The sequence below is a fragment of the Poecilia mexicana genome, unplaced genomic scaffold (assembly GCF_051168715.1).
Source record: "Poecilia mexicana isolate PSO_F unplaced genomic scaffold, ASM5116871v1 scaffold_19, whole genome shotgun sequence".
NCBI lineage: Eukaryota > Metazoa > Chordata > Actinopteri > Cyprinodontiformes > Poeciliidae > Poecilia > Poecilia mexicana.
The window spans coordinates 11,808,451-11,836,302 of record NW_028263388.1 but is presented as its reverse complement, the minus strand read 5'-3'; the positions used below and the strand labels follow the sequence as shown (position 1 = coordinate 11,836,302).

Genomic DNA, 27,852 nt, shown 5'->3' with positions numbered 1-27,852 from the left:
TCGTGTTTTACTGAAGAATCGTTAGAGGGGAAATAACTGGATGAGAAGCAGATTTGTTTTCCCTCTGAGTTCTACTCTCGCTCAAGACAAATATGTGCATTTTATGTTTTTTGGTGGCTGATTAACAAACATTTTCTTAATATTTAATCAGCCATCTGCTTTTAACTTTAACTGATCATTGCCGAGATATTTTTGATGAACTGGAGCTGCAGCGAGAATTTGGCTGGTGCAACTCCAGAAATAATTAGGAGCAACCAGCTATAAAAATCCTGTTTTCTGATCAGCAAATGTCTCATTTTTACACTGAATAAAGAGTGGTCAGTGACTTGCATGTTGAATCAACATTAGGGTTTCAGCCATAACTGACACTATATCAATGTTTATTCAACCATCATTTGAATGTGGATCTGCATGCATATTTGGGTTTTGACATTGAATGAAAGCTAATGATGTATGTACATCTTTTGGTCTGCATCATAACGTACCACTAAAAGCTTCTTCACTGGTGTTACACACCATTTTATTGGTAGATGATGGTTATCATGGGTATGTCGTTCAAAATTCTTTAACATATTGCCAAAAATGTGTGCACAAAAGGTTAAAAATGACAAAATGGCATTGATAATTTTATTTAAGAAAAGAGGGATAGATCTTTAAACATATTTGACTCCTTTTTGACTGTCAGAACAGCATCCATGAGCTTAAGCTTTGCACTCTATGAACCAGGGAAACTGTACAAGTTGGGGTAACCCCAGTTTGACTGGTTGGCGTCACTTTGGTTGGTTCCTTGCGATGCCTTCCTCCCATTCTGGCACATAATGAAGCCACTTCTTGACAGTTTCGCTGTTGTCCGACAGTCAGCTTTGGGTCAAACTGCAGAGCAGCAGCTGAAAAACAAAAAAGAGTGAGGAAGGCACCAGTTAGAAAGATGATAAACATTTGAAAAGTTCTGAGAGACATTGAAATATTAAATAGTGTACTGGTTATAGTTCTGAGAACAAACCGTAGGGTTCCCCATGTACACTCACTTAAATTAATAAGGACACGCTAATGAATATTCATCAATTTACCTTAATATTAGTTGTCATATGCAACTACATTTACCTATCAAACTGCACCATAGTGTAGCATTTATGATACTGCACTCGTGTTAAAATGAGGGAATCAATTTTTAAAATAAAGGGTCGTTTACCACAAAACCTAAAGATAACTCGGGGAGGATTAGGGTTCATTTAACACACCAGAGACAGAAAAATAGAGCAAAAGGTGATTTGTACTGAAGTTGTAAAAATTTACAATTTATACAGGATAAACTTGCATCAAATAACTGGTTCAATCTTCCATTAACCACAAACATTTCCAAAAAGTTAATGATTAAATTCATTCAAAAATGTCAATATGCTGATAAAGATCCAGCACAAGTAGTAATAGTCCAGTTCAGTTTAACCAGTTACCAATCCAAGAATCAACAGATTGAATCAGTCGTTAGCAGGTTTAGATCAGTCTCTCACCTTCCTTGCATGTTTCAGGTGTTTCCCTTCCACCACACCTGGATTGAATCTGTGGGTGATTAACAGCCTTCTGCAGTTCTTGACAGCTGCAGAAGGTCATGCAATCATCTGAATCAGCTGTTCTGGAACAGAGGTGCATCTAAGCATGTCCCTAAGAACATCATAATAAAAAATGAAAAACAAGTGATTTGAAATGATTTAAAGCCCACCTGCAGCAGCCAGCCTTACACTTCCTTGTCCACCACATGCTCTTCCAGACCAAACAATAGACCCCACCCTATTTTTAAAAACTCAAATCCCACAATATCTCATAGGGCCTAGAGTGGTGGACAGGCTAAAAATAAAATACAAAAGCTGACATGACTTCATTTATTAAAAAAATATCTGATTTGCCCCAAAATAACCAAGATTACTATAGGCACAAAACAATGCAGTTATTTTTCAATGAGCATATTTAAGATCAAAGTAATATTGAAAAACTTACCATAAAAGTGCTCAGAGTGGAATTCAGTTTAGAAGCCGGTTGCAAACAAGCCAGCAGCAAAGTGGCTGTTTGGTTGGGACAAACCACTAGTGTAAACGGGGAGGCAGACCGTTCCACTCCTTGTAGTGACTTGTAGATGTTTTTGTGTCAACACATTATGCACAGTCAGTAATATTTATAGACAAGTAGGAAATTGTACAGAAAGGAATCACAACCCACTGTTCTCAACATGTAGTGCTTAATTTGAAACATGATTAAACCCCACCTAATAATAAAATGTTTTGACCCAGAGCTGAAGGAGGGGATGAGGAAGGGAAGGGGGGAGGGGATGAGGAAGGGAAGGGGGGAGTAAATGGGGGAAGGTTGGGAGGAATGGGTGAGTGGGGGGAGGGAGTAAAAAGTAGGGAAGATTTGGGGGGAGGGTATAGGGGGATGAGGAGGAGGGGTGCAACAAACAGCATACTTGGATTCAAAATTGATTAGACACTGCTGACTTGCATGTTTTCAGTTCACCAAAACCCTGTCAATCAGCCATCATTTAAAATCGTGTGTGCCTAATTATGGAAATGCCTAAAACTTGCAGGTCAGTGTGCTTGGAGGACCAGTGATGGAAAAACACTGGATTAGACGCTGGCATTTTCACTATTAGAATTCGACCAAAAAACAACATTGATTCATTGAGATATTTTCAACATTAATTAATTGGCTAGAATTGGGTGATTGTTTGATGGTTGATCCACCATCAGTCATCAACCTTAACCATAAATTCAACCTTTGGGATCATGATTCAACATTGAATTAACATGTTTTGCAAACAAGCCAGCAGCAAAGTGGCTGTGTGATTGGGCCATCCCACTCATGTAAATATGCCTTTACCAAACAATTTTATCAAAGTCTATAATTATGGCACCAGAAATAAACATTGTAAATATATCACTCTCAATATAATATGTTCAAGCTTGACTTTTTGAATTGAATAACTAAAATAAATCTACTTCCTAATGATGATATAGTTTATCTGTATTTAAATGTTTGCATTCATATAACAAAATTGGATCAAAATAACTTAAGAAATTAATTTATTCTGAACATTTACTGAAATCAAAACCTAAACTGTGAATTCTGCTCTTGTGTTTTAGGAGCAGGTGGAAGCTGCCAGGAAGGGTCTGGACCAAGCCAAGGAGGAGGGACTTATGCTTCACCCTACATCAGATGAAGATGACGATGACTTCATGTCAACGCCTGTTTCTACTGAACCCGCTCAGCAAGCTCCTGCTCGCCGCGGACGCAAACCCAAGGACAAGACCCTGACCTCCACGCGGACCAGCGGTCGACTTCGCGGAGCTTCGCCTGAAACCGAACTTGAACCGCCGAGAGAAGTGCCTGAAAGACTCCGTAGCGGTCTCAGAGGACGAGGAGCTGCCAAAGACTCCACCCCTGTCAAAACGTCCACATCCACCAAGCTTCAAGACTCCAAGTCTTTCAAAGGCTCGTCTCCTGCCAGAGATCACCTGACTGTGAAAACGAGGATTCAGCCCAGCCGTTCCCATCCCAGTCCATTGCCTTCCCCTTCTACGAGCTATCCTCCTGGAGGGAAGCAGCAGGGCGCCGGAGAGTCCGACTCCAAAAGCTCCAAAGCAGCCAGAGAGGATAAAGAAGACGAGAAAGAAAGGAGAATGTCTGAGTCTTCTTTAGACTCCAGCTTTGGAGCAGAACATCTGACCAAAGATGATGATGGGCACATGTCTCCTCCCTCCACAAGCTCCAGATCACCTCGCAAGCGCCAGTCGGCAGATGGCGAGGTGCTCCGGGGCCTGGTGGACGATTCCCCATTAGCTAAAGTCTTGCGGAAACTTCCAGGGAGGCTCGTCACGGTGGTGGAGGAGAAGGAGCCGCGAAGGAGGAGAAGGAGAGGAAGCGAAGCTGGAGTCTCCTCGGAGGAGGTGGCAGTGGAGGAGCACCCCACTGGATTTACTGACGAGCAAAGTAAGGACAACACATCCCAGAGCCCCAATGAAAAGACTAAACTCACTGTGGACAGATCTCCCCAGGAGACCGAGTCCAGCCAAAGTCTGACTGTCCACCCTCAGCCTGTCAGAGGTTACCCTCCGTACTCCCCACCGCACCTTTCTCCTGACATGCCGGTGTTACGAAACCTTCCTGTGCGACGCAGACTGGAGACCGAATCCCGCATGGCGGCTCAGCTGGGTGAACAGCAGCAGCTTCAGGGTCGAGGAAGAGGAGCGCCCCAGACCAAGAAATCAGAGACAGAGTCCAGCATCAACTGCCTTGGGATGCCTTGTAAAAGAAAGAGAGGCCGGCCCCCCAAGATCCACACTGCTTTACCTGAACCTGAAACCAGAGTGACTCCCTCACCTTCCTCCCCAAGCGAGGACAAGAGCCCCCCTCTGTCCCCGAAACGGAGGAGGGGTCGTCCCCGTAAAGACTCCACAGTCATGTCAGATTCTGTTTGTGAAGCGCAAAGCTCCAGCGTACCACAAACCGAAAGCAGAGTCCCCTCGGACTCCCCAACTGCAGTTGTTCCCAACACAGTTACAACAGTGACTGAGTCCACCAGAGCCAACGAAACACCAATAGAGACTTCAAATTCAGCACAGCCCTCTGATGAGAATAAAGTTGAAACATCCATATTTGATTCTCCTCCGATTCAGGTACCAGCCGAACCAGCACCAGTTCCTGCTTCTGCTGCCACATCAACTCCAGTTGAGAGTCTCCTCCCATCAACTCTAGTTTCCGCCCCGGAGGCCACAAGTCCCACCTCACCTCCATCAGTCTCGGCAGGATCTCCAACCACTGTTGTTTCTACAGCTGCTTCAGAACTAACCTCTTCCCCTGTCCCTGCACCTTTGGAACCAAAAGAACCGGACTCTTCTAGATCCCCTGCAGATGATGCACCTTCAAACGCTAGCCCTCCACCTGCCGCAACAGTCCAAACACTTCAACCTTCATTGGAGCCTGATAAAACAGAAAGTGTCGTCACAACAGACGACTCGCACACAACTACAACTGCTGCTCCACAGGAGGACTCTGCTGCACCTCCAGAACCGGCTGTTACCTCGACTCCACATGGAGCTCGGGAGGTTACGAAGACGACTTCAGAAACACTTCCAGGTGCAGCGCAAATGCCTCTGGCCAACCAATCAAACAGCACAATTCCAGAAGAAACCGAGCAAAGAATCTCACCAAACTCAAACATGTCTGATGAGTCTCCTGCAACAGTTACTCCGTCTGCTGAAGACGATACTCCGTCACCAAAGACTGAAGAGACCGCAGTCCTGATCCAGTCAGTTTCCACACCACCACCGACTGAACCGGCTTCAGAGGCTCAGGTAGTGCCAGAACATGAAAGTTCTACAGAAGCATCTGCCGAGCCAAACCCTGAAGAAACCTCTGACGCAACGTCTGCTGAGACGAACACATTTACAGAAACTTGTTTACCTTTGATAGAGGAAGTCAGTGCAATGTCCTCTACCACTGCAGCAGTAGCTGAGAGAATGATGGAAATCTCATCATCAGAAAGTTCTTCAGAGATTAGATCTACATCAACCTCTACAACAATGGAAGCAGTCCAAATATCAGTTGCCACCCCTGATTTGTCACCTTCGGTTTCCACGGCCGAAACCGCTGCAGTCATTTCCCCAGTGGAAGAACCGTCCACATCCACCGATGCTTCTGAAGAGACTCCTACTGAGACGCCTCTCCAGACGGATGCAACTTCTGAGAAATCGGCTACAGTAAGGGAAACTAAAGGAGACTGTGAAGTAGAAATAGTTGCAGATGCTATGAAGGATGAAGCAGAGTCCGGTAAGGAGGAGAAGAGCTGTACGCCACCGCCTAAGAGGAGAAAGGTGGAAACTTCCTCTGACACAGGAAAGGAGAAAGAAGAAGAACCAAAAGCTACTCCTCCAAAAGATAGAGATGGGAAAGAAGCGGAGCAGGAAGCTGCTGAAGATCAGAAACATTCCAAGCAGAAGAGATCCATCAGCCGTGAGAGCAGCCAAGAATCAGTGTGCTCCTCTTCTCCATCGTCTGAGAGCTCTTCATCGACCCTCACTAGACACGCTCACCACAAGAAGACCTACGAGAACAGACATCCTGGCAAGAAGAGGCGAACAGACGCAGCTGAGGGAGGGCCGGATGAGAAGGAGGAAGATGAGGAAGAGACTAAGAATGAAGGTGTGACGGCTGCCTCTCGCAGGAGACGGTCCGGGTCTTCCTCTTCCTCCTCCGACTCTGACAGCAGTGAGAGCAGGACCCGACTTACCCGATCCGCCAAGCGCCGCCTGCAGGACGAGGAGAAGGAAGTGGGCAACAAGGAGAGTAAGGGCGTGAAAAATTCAAACAGCTCTGACAACAACGCACCAAACAATGCCACCACATCCACTGGGGGGGAGTCGGGAAGCGACACTTCTTCTGTCAGGATGACCAGGAAGTCCACGGGACCTCAGCCACCACAGGATAGCAAAGCACAGACAAACAGCGCCCCCTTGTTGCCGCCCGAGCCAGAAGTTTTAGGGAAGCGCTGCTCGGCCCTGAATGCGGCTGCCAAGCTTCTAGCCATGAAAGGCAGAGTGGACACTCCTGGTCACACGCCGCGGAAAGATTCAGCAGCCAAAGCTGCTGCTTCCACTTCTGACAAAAACCAAAAGCCTAAAGTCCCGGCCTCTCCTCAAAGTAACGCCGTGAATCCGAATAACAACAAGAACAAAAGCGGCAAACCTTCAACGCCAGATCAGGCGAGCCGCCCTGCTTCCCGCTCCACCAGGCAGTGTCCCGGTCAGCTGGTTCCGCCGCTGGAGGTGGAGTACAAGAGGCCCAAACCCGAGGAGAAGGATGGCAAGAAGTTGTCGAGAGGGAAGGAAGGCGAAGGCCACAGCGCCTGCAGCAGCATGAGCAGCGACTGCGAGGGCGACTGCGGCGGGCGGAGCAGCCGGAGCCGCAGCAGCAGCAACAGCAGCCAGCGCACCCGCAGCATCAGCTCCCAGAACACGGAGCGCAGAGGCTCCCGGGCCGCGTCTTCGGGCAGCGAGCGGGACAGCGACAGGAGGGAGAGGCGGAAGGACAGCAGGAAGTCCCAGGAGGTAACGAGCAGCCCGGGAGCAGAGGGGATGCCGGACAGGGTGCTGCGGAGCGTCGCCGCGCTTGCAGCGGTGCAGGCGCGCTCTCCGGCCGCGAGCACCCGCTCCTCCTCCAATCAACAACGCAACAAGACATGACCAGAGTGCCAAAGAGTTACAGAAAAAGAGTTACAAGCAGAAACGAGAGCATGTCACAATCTCTAGGGCTGCTGTGCAGGGAGCGCGTGCTGCACGAAGCAGATGCCTCCCTGCCTCCCTTTGTGAACCGAGCCGGTCCTCCCTCACTGCCGGGTGGTGCCTGCTGGAGAGGGGGGAGGCGGAGGGATGCTGGACTGACGACGGAGGAGGTGCAGCGGTTTAATTCACCTCCAGGGACGAAAGGTGCAAGGTTAAACACTTAAAGTACTGTAATTATTGAAGACTGGAAGCCAGAGGTGGGACTTCACAGCGCCCTCTGTTGGGGGGGTTTCACATAGAAATTAATTTGTCCAACATTTACACCCTGAAGTGACCCGTTTGTTGTAACTTGGAGGTTTGAGAACAACTGCTTCTGCAACTTCCACCAACTCTTGTTTCTTTTGATAAGTTATGCATATTTTTATGATTTCTTCCAGGGTGTTAGGAAGAGAGCAGGTCTGTCAGAGCGCTGGATAACCCCTCCCCCCACTACCCCATGTTACCTCCCCACTCAGTCAGTTCTGTTCATTGGATTAATTTGCACATTAAGACGAGATAATGTGGCTTTTTCAGCACGTTTTGGTGTTTCACATGAACTGGGTTAATCGGTCCTAAGTATCTTGCAGTGTGTATCTACAGTTTGAAAAATGTACTGATTGAACAGTTAACGCTAAAGTCTTGTATTTATACTGAATAAAGGGGGTAAGTGTTTTTGTGAAGAGTGCCTGTTGGGCCTGATGGTTTCCCGACCTCAGACCGCCTTGTTGAAGCTCCTGGCATGGAGCGCTCCAGCTTCTCGTTTAAGAAAAAAAAAACAAAACAAAAAAAACGAAAAAATACTCAAAACATTTGATCAGCATCATCAGCGCTAACAGGTTTCTTCTCACCCCGACATCACTTCGCTGCCCTCCGTTCATGTAAGAGGAAATATATGTGAATAAAATGAGCGGTACAGCTCCAGATGATGGTAAAATTTAATTTTGATATCTGTCGGGAACGGGTGATTCCTGGTGATGGTCTTACTTTTGGTTCGTCTCTTTGTTTGTTGCATTCCTTTGATCCCTTGTTATTCCACCTTGTTTTACTTGAAGATTAAGACAATTGCAGTTGAATAAAAAGACCAAAAATTGCTGCTTTTGTGAGTTTTTGGAGAGGATTATTTAAAAAAAAACCAGTAAAACTGAGTAGTATAACTTTATTTAAAAACATTCATGTAACCTTTATCAGATGTAATATTACACAGTAGGAACTTTTTTTTTCTTCTGCTACTTAGTGGACCTTTTCCAACAGATTAAGCATTTACCCCAGTCACCGATATCAGCCCAACTTTTAATGAGATGCTAGAAAATGTGAGTGACCTGAATTTCATCTGAAGCAGCCCCTCCCCAACTTGCTGCTGGATGAAATAAGGCAACACCACTATTTCTCATCTCACAAGGACAAACCTGGCCTTTTCTTTTTGGAAATATTTCCCGTCATAAAACAATAGGGAGCAATTAGTTCATGATATATATTTTTATAGATGCAGTGGGTTTTGATACCGGCTCATGCCAAGGACAGAATCATCACGATGCCACAAACTGAAGGGGGAAAAAAAAAATTAACCAGTTGAAGCAGGAGTACAGCTGTGATGCAAAGACTGAATTAAAACACAAAAGGTGATTTTAAAAACTCGGCTCCATCCCTTCTCAACAGCGTTGGCGCATAACATAATGTTCCCAGGCCCATGTAAAGAAGAAGGCACAGTTTTAAGGACTTTCCTCATTTGTATTTGCCGCAGAAGCTTGCGCAACGTCCCGATCATTTATACAAGCTTCTCGGACTAAAGTGTTAACATCTTTATAAGAGCTTCTTACACTGGGGACTGAAAAAGAAAAGATCTATTTACACTCGTTACACGAAAGCAGTTTGATAGAGTTAAAAAACAAAAAGACAAATGTAAATCTGCAACATTACATTATGTACAATTATATTAGTCTCTTCTGTAAGGCTATAAAAAATTGTTTTTAAGGTCTCTAATTTCATGTAAGAGGCGTAACAAGAATCAACAGTTTTTTTTCCTGAGAACAGCATAATCAGTGTCGGGGGGCTTAAATACTGCAGCGTGCCTTGCTCAAGGTCACTTATAGTTCCTCTTTTTGTTTTCCCCTTCTGCACGGAGGAGGTGCAGCCGAAGTAACAGTGAAGGCGGCCTCCGAGTCGTGGAAAAAGAGACCGACAAAAACCTGCAGCACGAAACCGCAGGCGAGATTGATGAGCGCGACTCTCCCCTCGGGACGCAAATGAGGATGGACAGCTGTGTTAGAGGAAGACGAGGACGTGAAGAGGGTGCAGGAGGGAGGTGTGGACACGCAGGCTAAATTCGCCCGTGCTTCCTTGTGGGCTTGATGAGTTGATGCTTTTACACGACGCGCTTCGAGCCTGGCGTCGCTAGGTGAAGGAGGTGACCACTGCGATGAGTATGATGAGGATAAGGATGGCCAAACAGATGGCAATCCAGAACTTTTTCTGCAGTGGAAAGAAAAGAAGATATGTTCAAACTGAAACAAGGGAAGCAAAGAAAACAGGATTATAACCCTTAATCTTTCATGCTCATATAAAAATGATCTTGCAAAGTGCAAAATGTGTCAAAACTGTAACGTTGGACATCACTTTGAACACATTGCAGAGATGTTGACATTTTAATTTCTTTAGCAGAGACAGATTTTCTGAGATGATGGGAAAATAGAGGGAGCTAAATACAGGGAAACTGTTCATAACAATCCGCAGTGCTTTACAGGACAAAAACAAGTAGAAAGTAAACGAGGGAAGGAAAAAAAAGGGAAGCTTAATATTTCTCATACTTAAAACTATTGCATAAAAACTATCCAGATTTTAAAGGCCGTTTTAAATCCAAGCTTCGGTCTTGCACTTCCATCATTAGAGCAGAAATATTTGTGTTTTTTGAAGTCGATGAATGTTCAACTTTTGGACATTTGTGTTTTCATAGGTAGACCTGAAACCAGGCGGGTGGAAAGCGGACCGCGCTTACCTTGCGGGCTCTGCTCTGATATGTGACGGCTTGCTCTAGGTTGTCCTTCGCTTTCTCCACGTAGTTCGAAGACTGATTGATGTTGTTTTCAATCCGGTTCACCATTTCCCCCTGGAGACAGAAGGCGTCAGGATCAGACCTTCCTCAGAGAAGGCTGGAAGGTTCGTCGCCGCTGCGGTTTACCTGGGCCTCCACCTCCATGGCGAGGTACTGGAACATTTCGTGCAGATCTCTGATGCTCCGCTCCAGCTTGAGGATCTCGTCGTGTCTGGACTCAATCTCGTTCAGGGCCTGCTTCGTGGCCTGAGCGTCGATAAGGATCTGGACACCAGAGAGGTTTGTGTTTCTGTCTCGTATTTTGACAGACAGGAAATCCTCACTGAGCTACGGTGACACCAAAACGCTACAGCCGATTCAACCACAGATGTTCATGTTGGGTTGTTATGTGAAAGACCAACTCAAAGGGATGCAAAACTAGAAGTAAAATTCCAGCCATTTTTTTTGCAAATAACTTGAATACATGCATATGTATTGATCCATATTGACTCTGATTAAGCCGTCGCAGTAAATGAATCACATGATCAATTAAAATTAGCTCAATTTGCATTCCGATGATTGACATTTTCAGCTATTTTGGTTGCGTGTGTTTTTATTTTCACCTTATTGATTTTGGTTGTTGTGCTTTACTTGGAAAATTTAAGATGTTTTCCCAATTCCAGCGTACGAAATTAAACCTTTTGAGAGGATGAACTTGCATTATTACGGTCTCAAAACAACGGTGTTAATGTTTATTGCAATAACTTCTGAGACCATTTATGGTCCAGTAATATTTGTTATTGTGACTGGCCCAACTCTGATGACAACTCTCCAGGGCTGAGGAAGAAGGCGATCTCGGCAGACGGGACCAAACGTGGTCATCCCGCGTTTAACCTTCCAGCAGGACAGCAACCGTAAACGAACAGCCAGAGGAACAACGGAACGGTTTATGCAAGCGTTTCTGTACGGTAGAACGGCCAAGTCAAAGTCTAGATTTAAATCCGATTGAGAGTCTGTGGTAATAATTGAATGAAAAGTTTTCAGAGTTTTTTTGCATTAAACGTCCCTCATTTCTCGTCCAGTTCTCATGTAGGACGCCTTTGTGTTGGTCTGTGGCACAAAAACCCCTAAAAGAAGCAGAGAGGTTTGTGGTTCAGGGGATGAATACTTCAGGGTGTTTAATCTGGTCTAACTAGGGTTTTCTTACCAAATCTGGTCCAGTTATAAGAAAGAGAAAAAACAAAAAACAAAATCAAGCCTGTCAACCTGACTGACAGCAGCTAATCTGTGTTTCCACGGTTACCGCCCATTTCCCTTCCAGAGGACTCACATTCTGAGTGAAAACATCCGTCTGGCCGCTTTCGAGCATCGCGTCCAGCTCCTCATCGGTCACGTTGGTGCCAGCTGAAATCGGAGGGTGAAGCAGATCAGAGTTTGGAACGACAACAGAGCTGCATGCAGATCATCGTGGACGCCTGAGGAATTTCAGAGCCACTCCCGTTAAAACCTGCCTGAAGAGCCGCTGACGTCCGGCTCGGGTTCGAGACTCTTCAGGAAGCTGCGACTCTTTCACAGCCACTTTGAATGCAGCTGGCACACGGAGTACCGCTTCAAGCGTGTGTATGAACAGATTGTGTGAAGGTATAAAGTCATGGGACATGAGTTTGTCTAACTAGAACCGATCGTCGTTGATACGTCAGACTTTTCTGAGACAAACTGAGCAACAAAACTCAGTCAGAAGTTCAACAACTGTTCATTTTGTGTTTACTGTAAGAGTGGCTCGTCTGCCTCCAGTTCAGAGAAATTCTGATCAATCATCCCTGAAACTTAATATTTTGCTTCATTCGTGGCAATTCAAGAGCATTGGATTTGCAACGCAACAACAACCTTTGCAGATGAAAGAAAACACAACTTTTGCAGCTCGTTGTGTACAAAAACGGTTTAGATCGGTTTACCAAAGTTGGGAAGAATCTGCAGCTTTTTATGTCGTATCACACACAATTATTGTTTTGGTTTTTTTTTTTACACTATACATGTTTGAAAGCAGAAAGAATAACATGACTTGTAATTGAGTCTGTGTGAACAACGCTGAGAAAATATGTCCAATATGTCAATATTAGTAAGAAAAGCTCAACCAACAGGTATTGTTTTTGTTTTTTAAAAAAACAGATCAGGACGGCGATCTGTGCTCTTGAGAAACGTCTAGTAAAAATATAAAGCTACATTTCCACATTAAAGGTAATCAGGGCTGTGTTTATAAAAGCATTGAATCCATGTTTATCATTATAAGCAGATTCTCATCCGTAACTCAATTGTTCTTTATCCTGAATGAAGCCACTGAACGTGCGAGGGCTCCGATTTGCAGACCTTCATCATCGTGAATTCCCAGAAGCAAAGTTCAGATGAAGAAACAGAAACAGAAACGAACACGATTGTTGCATCATGTGGGAGTTGAGAAATGTCACCAGCAGCTCCGTCAACTTCAAAATGTCACCCTCTCTTTTTTAAGCTTTAATATTAGTATTTTTCAAAAATTTGCATTAATGTGACGCGTATAAATGTTAATCGGTTGTAGCCGTTAAAACCGATGTGAGGAAGGAGTCTGGCGATGACCGTCATGGCAACCGGCAGCAGCTGATTCAAAGAGGAAGTGAGCCCTGATCCCCCCCCCCAAGCAGAATAAAACCACAGATACGAACTGTAGACAGAAAAACTGAGCTTGCTGGACTCACTGATCTTCAGCTGGCGCTGTATTCGCTCCACATTCCGGTCCCTGTAGTGGGACTGGATGGTGTTGCAGTGGCCCATCAGCTCCACAAACTCCTTCGACAGAACGCCGTGCTGAGGAAAGAGACGCGAACCAGTTCAAGTCGGGGAAACGAGCAGCAACGCCGCTCTCCTGAAGAGTGTCTAATTAAACAGCTGCTGCTCTAAAACGTATGTGGTGAAAAAGTTCATTTATCTCAGAAGTCTGTTGCATCCTAGCATGTCAATGGAAAGTTGAGGGGAAGGAAAAAGTGTGGTAATGTTCTGTGGTCTTGTCAAATGATTTGTTTTTTTTTTTTTTAATTTGGAAAACAAGTTCTCAAACATTATAACGGAAGATTCAGTGGAAGGAAAAAGTGTAAAAAGCAGGCCATTTTAGAACGCTGTATTCTAATCCACGTATTTGTTCTTGTATCCTTTTCTCAAACACCAAATTGTAAATGGATCCTCCAGGGGGAAAAAAAGAAAAAAAGAAAAGAAAAAAAAAAACGTTTCCCTGTTCAGACGCTACCTGAGTGCGCTGCATCCGAATGTTGATTGGAATATATTTTCCATCGTCGTCTCCCTTTTTAGGCTCGATACCTGTGTGGGGGGGGGGGGGAGTGTTAACGGTTTAAATCTGACGGGCTGGAGACCGAAAATGTCAGCTTGAAATCAGCACTCACTCTTCAGCTTTCTCTGGATCTGACCCGCCAACGTTTTGATCTCGTCTCGAAGAGTTTGGAGCTCTTTCTTCATACCTGGCCGAGGATTCGGAGAAGGATAAGTACCGGTGTGAATATTCTATCTAAACATGCATCAGATGTGTTCCTGGGGAAGTGATTAGCTCGAGTAAGGAGAAAACATTTTATTAAGACCAGAGTTTCATTCTTCGGTCCGTTTAGAGCAGCCGAAGCGAATGACGTCGAGGATAAAAACACGTACTCTCCTCTGGCAGCGCCACGCCCAGCACGGTTTTCTGCTTGTTCTCCAGTTCGGCGACCATCCTCTTGAGAGCGTGCAGGCACTCGTGAATATCTTGCACCTGCAATACAAAAGTAACTTTTTTTTCCTTCTTATATTTCAGACAATGGTTTTGGTGAACAACTTCAAATGCTTTAAAAATCGCTTTCGTTGTCTTCCCCTCCATCCACCACTGACCCAGTTTATATTGCTTTTAAAAGAGATTTAAATTCATTAATGAAAGGAAACATCGTCTCAGTTTGAGGAACTTTTTGCCCCTGAATTATGAAACAGCTGGACAGAAAACGCATCTTTTTTGTGTGTGTGTTTTTTTTACAGCAGTTCTTAGTTTGTATGTAACCTTATCAGGAAACATATGCTGAGGTCTTCAAAGTAACATTTTGACAGCTGCATCGTAGTGCAGTTTCCACGGAGCAGTTATGTGGAGAAAAGTGAGACTAGCGTAACAAAACGAGGGCCGACACCTGTGCAACGGGGCTGTTCAACTGAGAGCTTCCAGCTGCAGACGCAGTGATAAGACGTCGTTTCCTACCGCGGTGAACGACAGACGGACTGGGTTCACCAAGAGCTCTTATAAGTCACTTAGTAGGGTGCTGGTTTGTTAGATTTCCAAGCTACTGCACCGGTAGTTACTGCAGATTTCCTCAGTGAATATAGAATTGCTAATAAGTTGTCGAGAAAGGCTCAGTTATTGTTTAGTGATTTAAAGTTTTGATGGTACATTTATTGAAGTTTGTGAAGATGATTAGTAAGACATTTATCAGAATAATAAAACTGCGTTATTATAGTCCAGGACAGGTGCCGTTAGTTTTCCGTTTTTTTTTTTTTTTTTTAAGAAAATGTTTTTATTTGCCAACAGATGACATTTGCTAGCTCCTCCTCTGTGGATGGTTGTTTATTATGGTAACAGAACAGGAGTTTGTCACAGCAGATGATGACCCTGCTTGGTCATGTTGGCTGGTAATTTCACTCAAACTGCCATGTAAAAAACAGAAAACGCCTTTGTTTTTTTTTTTGCTTTTAAATTACTTTCACAGCCACTTGCTTTTCTCTCACTAAGATCTTTTGAACTGAAAACAAAAATCCTTATCTGTGACCTCGGTCAGAGGAAACGGATTACTAAGGCCTAACATGTTGTCAAAACAACCAGTCTGTGCGATGTTTAAACCCATTTCAACCCCTGGCACTTATTTTAACACTTTCAGAAACTGGATGCTGCGTTCTTTGAAGGACAGTGCGCAAATTATTACGATAAAAGACACATTTCTCTCTTTTCATGCTTTTTGCGCTCCAGTAGCTTGATTAATAATAATTAATCAAGCTACTAATAATGCTCCTGGACTCACAATCACCTCAAAAAACATAAGTTATGTCCAATCATAGGTTTCAGTTTTGAGTTTTCTGATGATAAAAGTAAATACGTTTGCTTATCGTTGCCCATTTTTATAGTTACCAATGCAGCCAATCATCATTCTGATGCTTTTTGTGTCATTAGAAATCTTATGCATATTAATACAACTAAAGCTATGGAGCAGCTGTACAGCATGTAGTCGTGTTGCGTTTGTTTTATAGCCACAACAAAGACAAAACTAAATGTTTCCAGACTGGAAAACCTCCGTTATCAGATGTGATGGAAACCCAGACGAGCCAGACAAAAGCAACTAAAGTATGTCATAAAGCATATATGAAATGCAAACCAAAGAGGCTTTGGTTTGCGTAAACTCTTCCCAGCTGTTACCATGGTAACAGCAAACTGGAAAGGTTCCAATCCAATGGTCAACGAAAACAGAAACTGAAAGTGTTTGACATCACAAATGGCTCCAAATGTTGTAATGTAGTTTGGTGAAGCACAATATAGAGGGTTTAACTGAGATATGGGAAATAAGACTAAAATGTGATTTTTTTTATTTTTTTTAATACTTTTTATAACTTAAATGGAGCATATTCATAACAAATGTAATCTCGAGCCACTTAACATGCAGATCCAAGCTAAATAAAAAAAGATGCACTAAATTCAACCCAACCACACAGCCGGGTTTACAATCAATTACAATTTAATCCTAGTTATAATGAAGTCACATTCAGATTATTATGCCAGCTGGAATAAACAAAAGGCTTTGCCGTCAAAGGGAACCCGGTCAACTGCAGTGAGTCACCAACTCTGCAGCAACACCTCCTGCTTATTCAAGCTTCCTTGAGTTTATATTCTGGAACTGAACAATGTACGTCTGAAACTGCAAATGCAGCAAAAACTTTAGCCAGAAAACTAAAACCAGACTTTCTCTGGTCAAAACTTAGTTCAGTTTTTCTATGAAGTCTGAGCGGCGTTGTCTTTCTAAGCGTTGTTGGACATAAATGAGAGAAATCTTCTGCAGGTCATTTGATAGAGGTTTTAGTTATGAATCCTATTTAACCCTAAACAAAAAAAAAAAGATTTTTTTTTTTCAAAAAATCTGCAAAAACATCTACAGATTCCCACATTTTTACTGCAAATTTTTCCTCACAATTGGCCAAAAACTTTGGGTTTCAGTGACTTCCTCAGCCTTGCTTGATGATATAGTGCGTGACCGATACAGCATTTATTGAAAAGTCACGCTTAACGTCACATATTAGCAAAATTCTTTACAAATATTTCTAAATTAGCGCCACAAAGTCTGAGATTTTGGTTGTTAAAAAAAAAAATCCTGAATGGACTGATCAGTGCGAAAAGACGTTCAATATTGTTTAAATTTAAGAAACACTTACTGAATGCTGAAACAAACAGATATTTATTGATATTTTAACAGTTGAATTGCTTTTATCAATACATTCTGGCACTACTGGCCCTTTAAGAGCGTTCAGGTTTTTGATATGGCCCAAAATGAAAATCAGTTTCACACCCCTGCTGTAAATGAAGGGTCCTACTTTTCAACCTACACACACAACCGTGGTCATTTCCAAAACTCTTTCAATGAAAAAAAATCCCTTTAAAGAATTTGGATAACATATTTAGGGATGTTTCAAGTCGTCTGGATGAGGTTTCACACCTCCACTCAGCTGTCCTCACCTTTTTGAAGAAAGCCTCATTGTCCTTGTCATCTTTCGCTGAAGATGTTCCAGTCATCAGAGCTTTGCTTTCGTCGTCGTCATCTGAAGCGTCGGCTTTCTGTAGGAGTATAAAAACAGATCCACAGAGACATCAGCCCCCTGCTAGAGTTCACTGACTTTGTGCTGCTTCCCCTGCAGCCCTGCCCAGGCTGATCCCGGCCTCACACATCCTAACGGAAGCTCTCAACACAGTGCCGCCCTGCTCCCCAAATTACTCAAAAACAGCCATTAAACACAGCTGTTTTGACACCATAACCCGTGTTGTTATTTTAATAAAAGCTGTCGCCGCAGACAGGAGCTTAAAGTCGCTCCTCGACTACATCATTAACTTTTCTTTTTAGCAGGTTAGCTCGCTAATGTTAGCCGCTAACTTTGAAACTCACGCTTCCTAATTCTTTTGTTCGGTCCCGCATTTTTCTGAAAGAAGTTCACAATCCGACGTTGAAACCCGCCGCAACTCGACGCCGAAAAGAAACAATAGCTGTTCCCGATGATGAAACTCCTGAAATGTTTCCTCTTCTGTCATTCAACAAGTAAATTACAGTGGTACACTTCTTCTTCTGCAGCCAACACAGCAGCCACCAACTCTTGGGCGCCATCGTGTGGCAGATGCTGTCATCAGATAAAACACATTGTTGCGTTTCATATTAAACGTTTTCACACCGCTTTGATTTTTAATATTTTGACACTTTACTGCAGCCGTGGTCAGACTAGCCAAAAAAAGTAGTCAGGTAAGAATAAAGTTATTACAATAGCTGAATAACAGTAGAGTAGAATAGAAAAGAATGGCTTTTAATGTAATTTTATGTACAGTGAGAGTAAAAGCAACTCTTCTAGGACAGATGTAGGATATATAGTGATATAAAATACAGCAATAAAATACAATAAAAATAATTACCCATTTATTGAGTGAGTAGCAGGCTTTCGTATGACTTTATTTCAACAGCCATGGGATCCTTGCCACTCTTTCTTAAAATTGAGATTTTTGGAGTGAATGAGTAATGGTTGATCTCTGCAGCTCCTCCACAGGCCTTTTGGTTGTTTTTCTGGCCCAGCCTGTCTGTTCTTGAAAGATTTTCAAATCCATGTTCAGATGACAGACTGGAAAATGTTCTGTAAGATAATTAAAGATTTTGTCTATAGTTTTATGATCAAACCCTGGGTAAAATATATCCACATCTTTATCCCTTGTGATGGATTACCTGCAGATTAAAATACACACAGGTGTACACTCCGTTATTTATTAATGAGGTGACTGAATTTGGTTTTATTTAGGAGTATTAAGGTATCAGGATTAAAACGGACGCTACCATTGTAAAGTTTTTGACCTCCCTCATAATATCCCAAAAAAATTAAATGAAAGTTTGTGATTAACGTCACGGACAATGAAAGTCATTCAAATATTTAATGTGGTTTCCTCCCTCTTTTAAATCACAAAATAGCCTGGAGGTGGCGCTGTTTACCTGCCTAGGTTCTGCCTGGTTTCTCACAAGAACTTCGTTCCTATTATGATTGCTCATTTGTTCATACAAAAAACATAACTATGTTGTTTTAGACTTAAGGCACTATACAGAAATGGAAAATATTACTGATATATTTTTTTATTTTACCAAAAACAAAATTTTAAAGTGAAAAAGAAATAATGTTTAGAGAATATGAAGTGGATAAGTCAAAGTGCACAAAATGTGCAATTTAGTTGGAGGGACAATTAGCATCTTTGCATAGTTTTTGGCCATATGGCTGTGGGGACATGGACATGGGAATTTACAGAGGAGCTTTAGAAATTACTTGGAGAAAGAAAAGTTTGTTGATCCTGATCACAGATTATTGCTTCTGTGGCCCCAGATTAACAGCATAAAATAAATAATGTTCACATTGTGTTATGCTACGTCTTCCCTACTGAAAGGTTTTAAAAATGGAAGAGCACAATATAAGTGTCACCGCTTAGCTTAGTCATCTTGATATAATATTCTTTAGCTGACACTTCTGTTATTTTTTGTGTTCAGTATTTTGTGGTGTCACTAAATACTGCTTATAATGAGGTGAAAATAAGTGGCTTCTGTTCATTTTGTCACTTATGCCACTTATGCTACTTGTGCTTAAATGCAGGATAACTGACCTGGTACCTGAGAACAACTCCTTTTTGTCTTTTGTGAATTTGAAGTACTTGCAGCACTATGAAAAAAATTTATTTGTGCCGCACCAGTATTTTCCGGTATTTCTTTCTTTTTTTTTTATGATGATATGATTAATTAATGGAAAACAAAACTATCCAAACAAACCCAGCCTTTATGTGAAAAGGTAACTGGCCCCTGAACCTGCTTGTGCCACCACTGGCTGCAACAGCTGCCATCAAGGATTTGCATGGACTCTTTACAATATTTGCTTTCTATGTTGTGAACATGAACACTGAACCTAACCGAGGCAGGTGAGGCCTGCGGTGCCTCAAGTATTGTTCTAGGCTCTATTGTGACCACCTGGATAACTCTTTAATGTTCCCTTAGAGTCTTCAAAAGCCTGAAGACACGTCAGGCTCTTGTGTCTTCAAATTAACCGACTGGATTCATTGGACTTTATACGTAAAAAATAATCAAAATAAAACAGAATAGAATGCAATAGAAGTAGCTTTTAATGTCCCACATAGGGGAAATGAAAGATATGTAGGTTCACACAAAGCTTCCAAGTGTTAAATATATGTAAAAAATAAGATTAACAACAAGAGTAAAAATTATAATAACAATACACTGTTGTACAAGGTAATAAAAAAATATAGTGCAGTTACCAGAAATAGAAATATTGTACATGATACAGCTGAGAAGGATGAGTTTTTTTTTCTTAAAATGAACATAATAATGTGCATGTGTATTGAACATCAAAAAGATAGCAGACTGATACATGCTTTAATGACTTTTTTATGCCAAACTCTGACCCGTATTAATGTTACATCCTGTCTATTGCCGTTTGTGAGCAACACACTCACAGTGGGAGACATGCTATGCATGTTGTTTGAGGGGGAGACGAGATTACTAACCCACAACAGTATGTGTGTATTAAATTGATTTATTTTTAGAACGGAACTACGTTTCCCATGATGCACCAGCGGGGAGCGTCGTCGCTGTCAACGCCGGGGGAGAGGAATCGGTTCAGCATCTCCGGAGCTGCGGAGCGAAGCATAGGACAGAAACACAGTGTTCACAAACACAATGAGCTGGAATTAACTCACCGACTGTCTGCCGCGTTGGTCCGCCGCGATGCCCGAACCGGATATTTAACGACCGAACCTCCTCGTCTGCTTCGGATCGGCGCGGAGAGCGGACTTTAATTCATCAATGAGATCTGCGGAGAGGCTCTGCCGCTCGGTGGAAACGCAGAAAAACACAAGATGAAGAAGCAGTTCAACCGCATGAGACAGCTCGCCAACCAGACAGTGGGCAGGTAAGAGAGCTGGACTGATGACACGAGGTGTGGATTCATGACGCGTCCTTGCCGCGTTCAGTTGCGCTTTTGGAGATCTGTCACCAAAGTCGTTTCCTCGATGCCGCAACATTTGGCTTGGTCCGCACAAAGCGTTAACTGTCAGTGCGAGTGCCACATAATGTGCAGCTGTGTGATTGATTGAGCTCAGCAGGGAGGAGCGTACCCGCACACTGATGAGGAGGGAGCCGACATGGTACCCAAGAAGCTGGGCTGCTGCTGCTGCTGCTGCTGCCCACCGACCAATGACAGGCAGGCGCAGGGCGGCTGCTGCTGGCAGAGCCTCCAAGCACAATACAGCAAATGGGTTTTAATCAGGGAATAAGAGCACATTTCACAGGTGATTAGTAATTGTGAAGTGATGGATAGTTAGAGGTGGAAGGGTCATACTCTCCACTATAACTTTCTCAGGTGACAGAGATCTGTCTGAGGGAAAGGGATCTCATGATGCCAGCTTCAGGTTGTACTTATAGGGATAACATTATCCAAGTATGTCCAAAATAATAAACTGGACCCGGCCACACAATTTTGGTTGAAGTCAGACCTGATTGTGACTTTTCTGTTGAGTTTATTTGCGTGGCGCCACTTCACATCTAATGTCATCTCTAAGTACTTTTCAAGACAAAAAGGCCCATTTCATATTCAGTTAATGCATATCCTGTTACACAGATGCATAAAGTCGGAATAAAACATTTTTCTCATGAGCTGATGTTGATATGAGAGCCTTATCAAAACTTTATCAATCAATCCATTACAAAAAGGGAAAATCCAAGTCGGCCCATGGATTTCCTTGAATAGAAAATTGTGAAAAGTTCCTCTAATAAACTAAATATAGTTGCTTTGTTTTTATCAGATTGGACTGTATTGAATTTGAATAGACTAATATGAATGCATCCATTTCTGTGTACGACTTAAATCTGTTTTATGAAGTGCTAAAATCAGTTTATAACACTACAATCTCCCATCCTCAGTAAGCATGTGGCAACAGGGGGAAGATACAACTCACCTTCCCCTTTTCCACTTCCAAGGAAAGTTGAAATACCCATACCAGGCCAGTAGGTGGCAGTAATGCTGACACAAATTAAATGTCAAGTATGTTAATAAACAAAATAACAGCCTGAGCCTGGCCTATGAAGCTCTATTTGTATGCCGAAGATTGGAAACACAGAAGGGAACACCGCCTGAAATCAGAAATCTGATTTGAAAAGTCGGTCTCCAAGCAACCTGAAATGTAATATTCAAAATGGCTGCTCCTCCATCAGGGTTTCAGATAGAAACTATTTACTAGCACTGATGGTAGTTTGCATTGAGTTACACCAATGTGACATGAAGTTGACGTACCACACCACCTTTGTTGTGGACATTCTTGTTTAGTGTTTGAACCCATAAACAGAAATGCACAAATCAGGCATAACATTATGACCACTCAGATTAGTGTTCCAATGCCCCTTGTTTTGACATTGATGGTGTGTATCTGGTCCACACAAGCAGCAGATCCTCCAAGTCCTTTAAGTTGTGAGATGGAGTCTCCATGGATCAGCTTTGTTTGTCTAACATATCCCCACAGCTCCCACGCCTAGTGTAGGCTATCCCATTTAATAACAGCTGCTCGATGAAAATGCAACGTCTTATCCTCTTTGCTTGTCTGTGGTCATAATGTCATGCCTGATTATTGCGAATAGTTATCGAATTTTTTTCCACTGGTAGCTAGTACCACCAAAATTGACCAACAAGTTTTCCAACTCGCTAGTAGAACAAGCTCGACTCGAGCTTGACGCTGTTTCCAGATCTGAACTTTGACTTCTGAGACACATCAAACATGGCATAGATCTGCATTCCACTCGTCTCAGAAGCTGGAAATCTGGGAATGCCACCACACCCTTGTTGACAGCGTTCCAGCTGTAAGTTGACAAACCTGTCGATTAGCTAATGGTTGGGCTAAGAAACCTGTTGCTAACTATGTAAACCAAAACAGAGGTGCTGTTAAGATCCTGAAACTTATTGGTACTCAGCCCAGAATAGTTTTCTTTTCTCATCTGAAGTCTTTGTCCACATTTAGAGGAATATTTTTGCAAATCTGGTCACTTTTTCTGCAGTTTGGGTGTTTTTTTGTTTGTTTTTTTCTTCTTAATGGAGAAAAAAATATCCTGTTTAAAATGTGCACAGAACCTATAAGCGATGATTTTTATTTTGATATTGAGAATAGATTTACTTGAGAAATCACATGTCTTGGTTTTCATAGACAGTGGCCTAGTAGTTCCAATTTTTAACTAAAGAAAAATCAGTTTCAGCTAAGCGTAGTGCCTCACATAATAGCAGACTCCACAATAATGATTGATTTATTTGATACTTGTGGACATGTTTGAGGTGAAAGTTGATACTACAGGTATATCTGAATCCGAATGCTTATTTAACTCCTTTAGTTAGAAAACTAAACCAAGTGTTAGTAAAGTGTTGCTTTTGGCATCATATTCCTGTTTAGTGGATGTAAATTCACTTTTCCCTAATCGCGTCATCAATACCACGGCCTCTTTCACCTCCAATTTCTTAGATATGCTTTTAGTAGGTGTTGTAAAGTCTTTGTCTGTCTGTTTGTCAACCCCACCCTAAGCTTTTTACAGAAAGTCAGAGTCATGTGTCAACACTGCACCCCGGGCAATTTGGGTCACGTGTTAGTCAACTCTTTGATGATGTTAGGCAAGATCGAAACACATTAATTGTCATGTTTGGAAATGACACTTGCTGGATCAACGAGGCTGATTGAAAGTTTGTTTTATATTACTTATTTATTTTTTATTCCTGATTAGTTGAGGCTGGTACAACCTGTTTGTTTTGTTTAGCTCGCATAATAACTGACTTATCACTGATTATAGGTTTTAAAGTGACACTTGTGTGAGATATTCAGGGATTGAGAGATAAGATGCTTAGAATAGAAAAGTGAAAATGAAATGAATAAGTAGACGGGAGGTGGTTACCTTCAGTGGTTCTGGGCGACTGGCAGGAACTGGCTATAAACATCTTTCATGTTCATGCCTCTGGTTTCAGAAATTTAGCTGAAAACAATGGGAACATTCTTTCAAATTATATTTCCTTATTTTTCTGGAGTTTGTGATGTACGTTAGATTCAGATGGTCTTTATTAGAAAAACACTGAATAGTTTGGAAACCAAAACGATGACTGGGATCAGATCATGTCTAAAACAGGGTCTGCAACCTGCAGCTCTTTGGACCTTCCACAATGACTTTTATTAGCTATGGTTGAAAATTATACATATAGAAAAACAACTAATACCATTAAACATAGATTTTAAAACAAATTCAACTCTTTACTATTTTTTCTTTTAATGATTTAATTGAATTTCCACAGCAGAATGACACTGAAAATACCAACAACATTTTTATTTCTAAATTTCTTGTCAGGTTATTTTATTTTTTATTTATTTATTTATTTATTTATTTTTGCCAATATTAACATTGGTATCTCTTTTTGCTTAAAAATAAAACTCTTTGTTTTTCTGTATATTAAAACCAAGAAGTAGAAATAAAATGGTGGCTCTTTAAAAAATAACAAATTTCCGATAGTAGATGTATATCAAAAATTAAAAATTGTGATATTTTGCTGGACTGGGGGCAAAAATGGCTATTTGAATGGTAAAGGTTGCAGACCTCTGGTCTAAAACAATTTAGAAAAGGCTTATTTATGTGATGTGATGTAGAAACTGGTGTGTATTTTTGTGAAACCACCTACTGTAACTAATCATGTAATTAAGGCCTGTTGGGATATTTGATTAATAATTTAAAACATTGTTGAATGTTTTAAATTCAGCTATGCCCAAATTTCTGTTTTCTTAACCTACTGAAGTTGTTTCCAATTTTTTTTTTGTTGTTGTTGTTGCTGTTTACTTACAAATTAACATTAGCACAGCAGCGCAGCTGTCTGCTACAGGAAGTTAGAAACGTAGCAGCTTAAAACACAGATGAGACATTTGGTCATTATATCTGATTTATGACCTGTTCTTTGCAACCTTTTAAGTAAATAATATAGAATTGAATTTTAGTCGTTATCAGCAGTGTTGTTTCTCCATGTCAGCATTTATTATGATAAAATTATTGGTATATTTCCCACAGCGCCCACAGTTTTTTCAGAGGTTGTAGCCTTTTATTGATTAGCAATAATAATCTGAGAGGTCCATTAACCCTCTGACAACATTAGACTGATTAGTCTTAGATTTGGTTATGAGTGGAAAGTATTCCTCCAGTTCCTCTGCTTTTCATTTGCAGTCATCTCCACATCCCTGCATCTGTTTTGTTGTGCAGACAACAAGGACATCCTCGCTCTAATGAAGTGTGCCCCCTTTAGGGCGGCACTGCTGCACCGCTCCAGTTGAGGATATAGGTCAAGAGAGGTTCAGACAAAGTTAAATTCATCTCTGAAACAGTCTGCCTGGACCATTAATCCTGTGTAATGCTGCATAAACTGTGCGACTGAATGAAAACGTGTAGCTCTGTGTGTGAGCACAGCGGCGTTGTGGCAGGAAGGGGACGGCCTCTAATCCTCTTTTGGCTCTGTCACTTTTCCTGCTGGGTGTTTCGACTCATCTTCTCGTTTCCATGTTTGTGCTGCTGATAAAAGAGCGTGTCTGGGTTTCTCGTTTGCTCGTGTCGAGTGATACGGTTTTGCCCAGGCCGGCACTTCAAAGGAGGCAGAGTAATTATTTAAAGACGGCAATGGATTGAAACCTGAAATATGATGAGACACAGATTTCTGATCGTTATCTAACTACATCAGATAAAAGAAAATTGTTTATGTTTTCTTTTTGTTTCTGTTTAATATTCAAGCTGCAGGTGACAGGACATAAGGAACTGCGCCTACATCGTCTGTCAGCTTTGGTGATTGAGGAGAACACAAGAAATTTTCGTTTTTTTAAAGCAGCATATCATTAACGGCTTCATTTCTTGCACCGCTGTTTTCTTTGTCACATTCCAGGCTGTGGGAAGAAATAGTGACTGAATGATTAATTGATGAGCGAGTGGCCAATGATTTTTTTCTTTCTGTACGCTGTTTATTTCTGGGTTGTTTCCCTCTGCCTCCATTCAATGAAACCTGAGGAGCGACCTCGTAAAACCAGCCTTGCATGTCAGGTTTTATTCGATTGCAGGAGGAGGGATGTGGTTTCCCTGCAGTTCTCCACAGGATCACAGTCTTGCACTCTTGTCTGTGCGACACAGCCAGAGCCAAAAGCTTGAACGGTTCAGCGCTATGATTAATCAAGAAAGGGCACATTTTTTCCTCCTCACAAGTTTTGAAGTTTTGGTCCCCGCTTCAATATAAAGAATATTGTCGGTTCATACCCAAAACTGTGCAAGTCGGTGCTTTGAGAGGCAGTTTGATAAAACTGAATAATATTTACTGTAACCTGCATGAAAACAGTTCAGAGAAGCAAAATCTGTGTTTGCGATTATGGGCCATTTAGACATGTTTTTTAATTGTGAAGAAATCAGGGGAAAATGTGAGCTTGAAACAGTTTTGACTCACCGTTTAGCTCTTTTATGACAAGCTGTGTTTGAAGCTTTTTGGAAAAAGCTGTATAATGTCTCATACTTTTTCTCTACTGTATATGTTCCTTGTATCACGTGACAAATGACTCATGACTAAAAGAATGAGATTCATGCTGCTGAAATGTTCCTCGATTTGTGTCTCATTCTACTTTTTAAGTGTTTTATTCTGTTTATTTATCGTTTTGTTGGTCAAATCCAGCCATTTTTAGATGCATCATAAATAAAGTTGGCTTGTCTGAAGGGTGTTTCCGCTCACACTTGGGAATGAGATGAGGAATCATATAAAACTAGAGCTGAATTTTGACTTTCTACAATATCCGAACATGCAGGTTTGTGTCTTTCCAAACGGCTATGCTAAAATAAAATTAAATCTAAACTGTAAAACAGGTTTTTCAAGATGTTGACTCAACCCCGACCTGACTGGAAATCCAACCTGACGAGTTACGAGTGCTTATTGTTTCATAAAATATGTATGTACTTAACTTATCTTCCTTCCTCTTGAAACAACTCCAAATAATTCCCCCTCCTTAGACTCGCGAGACATAAAAGCTTCTTCTCTGTTATTGTTACAGATTTACGGGATCAAACCAGTAGCCACCAGTGCAGCCTGTTAAACCAACACATCAAATGAAAACACCAGTTTATGCATAACGTGAGGATTTAAGGGATTGCTTGTTTTCTTTATTGTTCATATAAATCACACATGAACTTCACCCTGTGCAGATCTTTCACATCAACAAAGTGTTGTTCCGACTGCGGTCTCTTCTGCAGTCAGACGTTTTACGGCTCTCTTTGCAGCACTCAGATTTAGTGCTTACAGTTGTTTTTGGACAATTATGGATTTCTTCTGTAGGTTGTATTAATATAAATGGCTCCATAGAGGTGTACAGTAATTACCCCGACATGTTTTTTTCCTCCTTGGCTGCCAGACAACTCAGCTGAAACATAATGAGCTCATTTGTCAAAGACAGAGCTTCTTTGTGCACCTGCTAATTTCTGAAACATTCATTTTTTAAAAATAATTTACTGCCCTTCATTTGAAACACAATAAGGTATTCAGGCTGCTATACAGTAAGATACGTGAAAATGTGCTTAGAATGAGCTGAATGGACCTGACGTGGATGGCGTCGTGTTTACGGCAGGAGGTGTTGCATCACTGCAGGCTCAGCTGAGGTGTTAATTTACAGTAGGTGGGAAAGATTTTATTAGAAGTGCATCAGATTTGTTGAATGTCATTTAAAGCCGTGGTCTTATCAAGTATTTGTGGTCTAGTTTCTAGTGCAAATATCTTAATGCCCTTGAAATATAACATACAAGTAACTTTTCAGCAAGAAATAGGACAAGATCCTTAATATTGATAAAAGAAATGTACTGACTTCACTGGTAGATTGTTTCACTTATAACAAGACACTTTCCCCATTTTATAAGTGAAATAATCTGCTACTGCAAGTAGTATTTTATCATAAATATTAAGGAATTATTGACTTAAAACAAGCTCCTATGTTGCTGGAAAGTTACTTGTAAGTTAGTTTTGTATTATTTCAAAATATGTGCACTAGAAACTAGACTGAAAATACTTAGTAAGACTGCGGCGTCAGCTTTGTTGAAGGAAATCTTTCGCTTGGTTTTCATTTTTTCCTTTCCAAATAGAAATCTGAAAAGTGTG

At 41.8% G+C, this 27,852-nt stretch overlaps 3 protein-coding genes and 1 long non-coding RNA gene across 5 annotated transcripts in view; 2 read left to right on the top strand and 2 right to left on the bottom strand.

The window, feature by feature from the left end:
- The window catches only part of srcap (Snf2-related CREBBP activator protein), a 41,307-nt gene extending 32,906 nt beyond the window's left edge, over nt 1–8,401 (top strand). For both annotated transcript variants that reach the window (XM_014983961.2, XM_014983960.2), the window contains one exon: nt 3,135–8,401. In XM_014983961.2, coding sequence (XP_014839447.2) covers nt 3,135–7,232 — 4,098 coding nt within the window. In that variant the 3' untranslated portion in view covers nt 7,233–8,401. The remainder of the gene's footprint in view (nt 1–3,134) is intronic.
- Nucleotides 751–2,280, bottom strand: LOC106915979 (uncharacterized). Its single transcript, XR_015766327.1, has 3 exons — nt 1,996–2,280; nt 1,512–1,662; nt 751–887 (listed from the first exon to the last, which is right to left on the bottom strand). It is a non-coding gene; the product is annotated as an uncharacterized LOC106915979 (long non-coding RNA).
- Nucleotides 8,402–8,452: 51 nt separating the features above from the next.
- stx4 (syntaxin 4) lies at nt 8,453–17,759 on the bottom strand. Its single transcript, XM_014983962.2, has 10 exons — nt 17,538–17,759; nt 17,114–17,212; nt 14,029–14,128; nt 13,770–13,844; nt 13,616–13,686; nt 13,071–13,179; nt 11,669–11,742; nt 10,486–10,623; nt 10,303–10,413; nt 8,453–9,779 (listed from the first exon to the last, which is right to left on the bottom strand). Exons 1-10 carry the CDS (start codon nt 17,565–17,567, stop codon nt 9,702–9,704), a joined length of 885 nt encoding a protein of 294 aa, XP_014839448.2. The 5' UTR covers nt 17,568–17,759; the 3' UTR covers nt 8,453–9,701.
- Nucleotides 17,760–19,771: 2,012 nt separating this feature from the next.
- Nucleotides 19,772–27,852, top strand: part of LOC106915980 (rho GTPase-activating protein 44-like) — a 64,489-nt gene continuing 56,408 nt past the window's right edge. Inside the window, exon 1 of the mRNA XM_014983964.2 lies at nt 19,772–20,589. Coding sequence (XP_014839450.2) covers nt 20,537–20,589 — 53 coding nt within the window. The 5' untranslated portion in view covers nt 19,772–20,536. The remainder of the gene's footprint in view (nt 20,590–27,852) is intronic.

Coding starts and splice junctions, on each gene's coding strand:
- stx4 (XM_014983962.2), bottom strand. CDS start 17,567: ATGCGGGACCGAACAAAAGAATTAGGAAGC. Junction 17,213..17,537: donor GAACAAAAGAATTAGGAAGC/GTGAGTTTCAAA, acceptor ATACTCCTACAG/AAAGCCGACGCTTCAGATGA. Junction 13,687..13,769: donor GATCCAGAGAAAGCTGAAGA/GTGAGTGCTGAT, acceptor CCCCCCACACAG/GTATCGAGCCTAAAAAGGGA.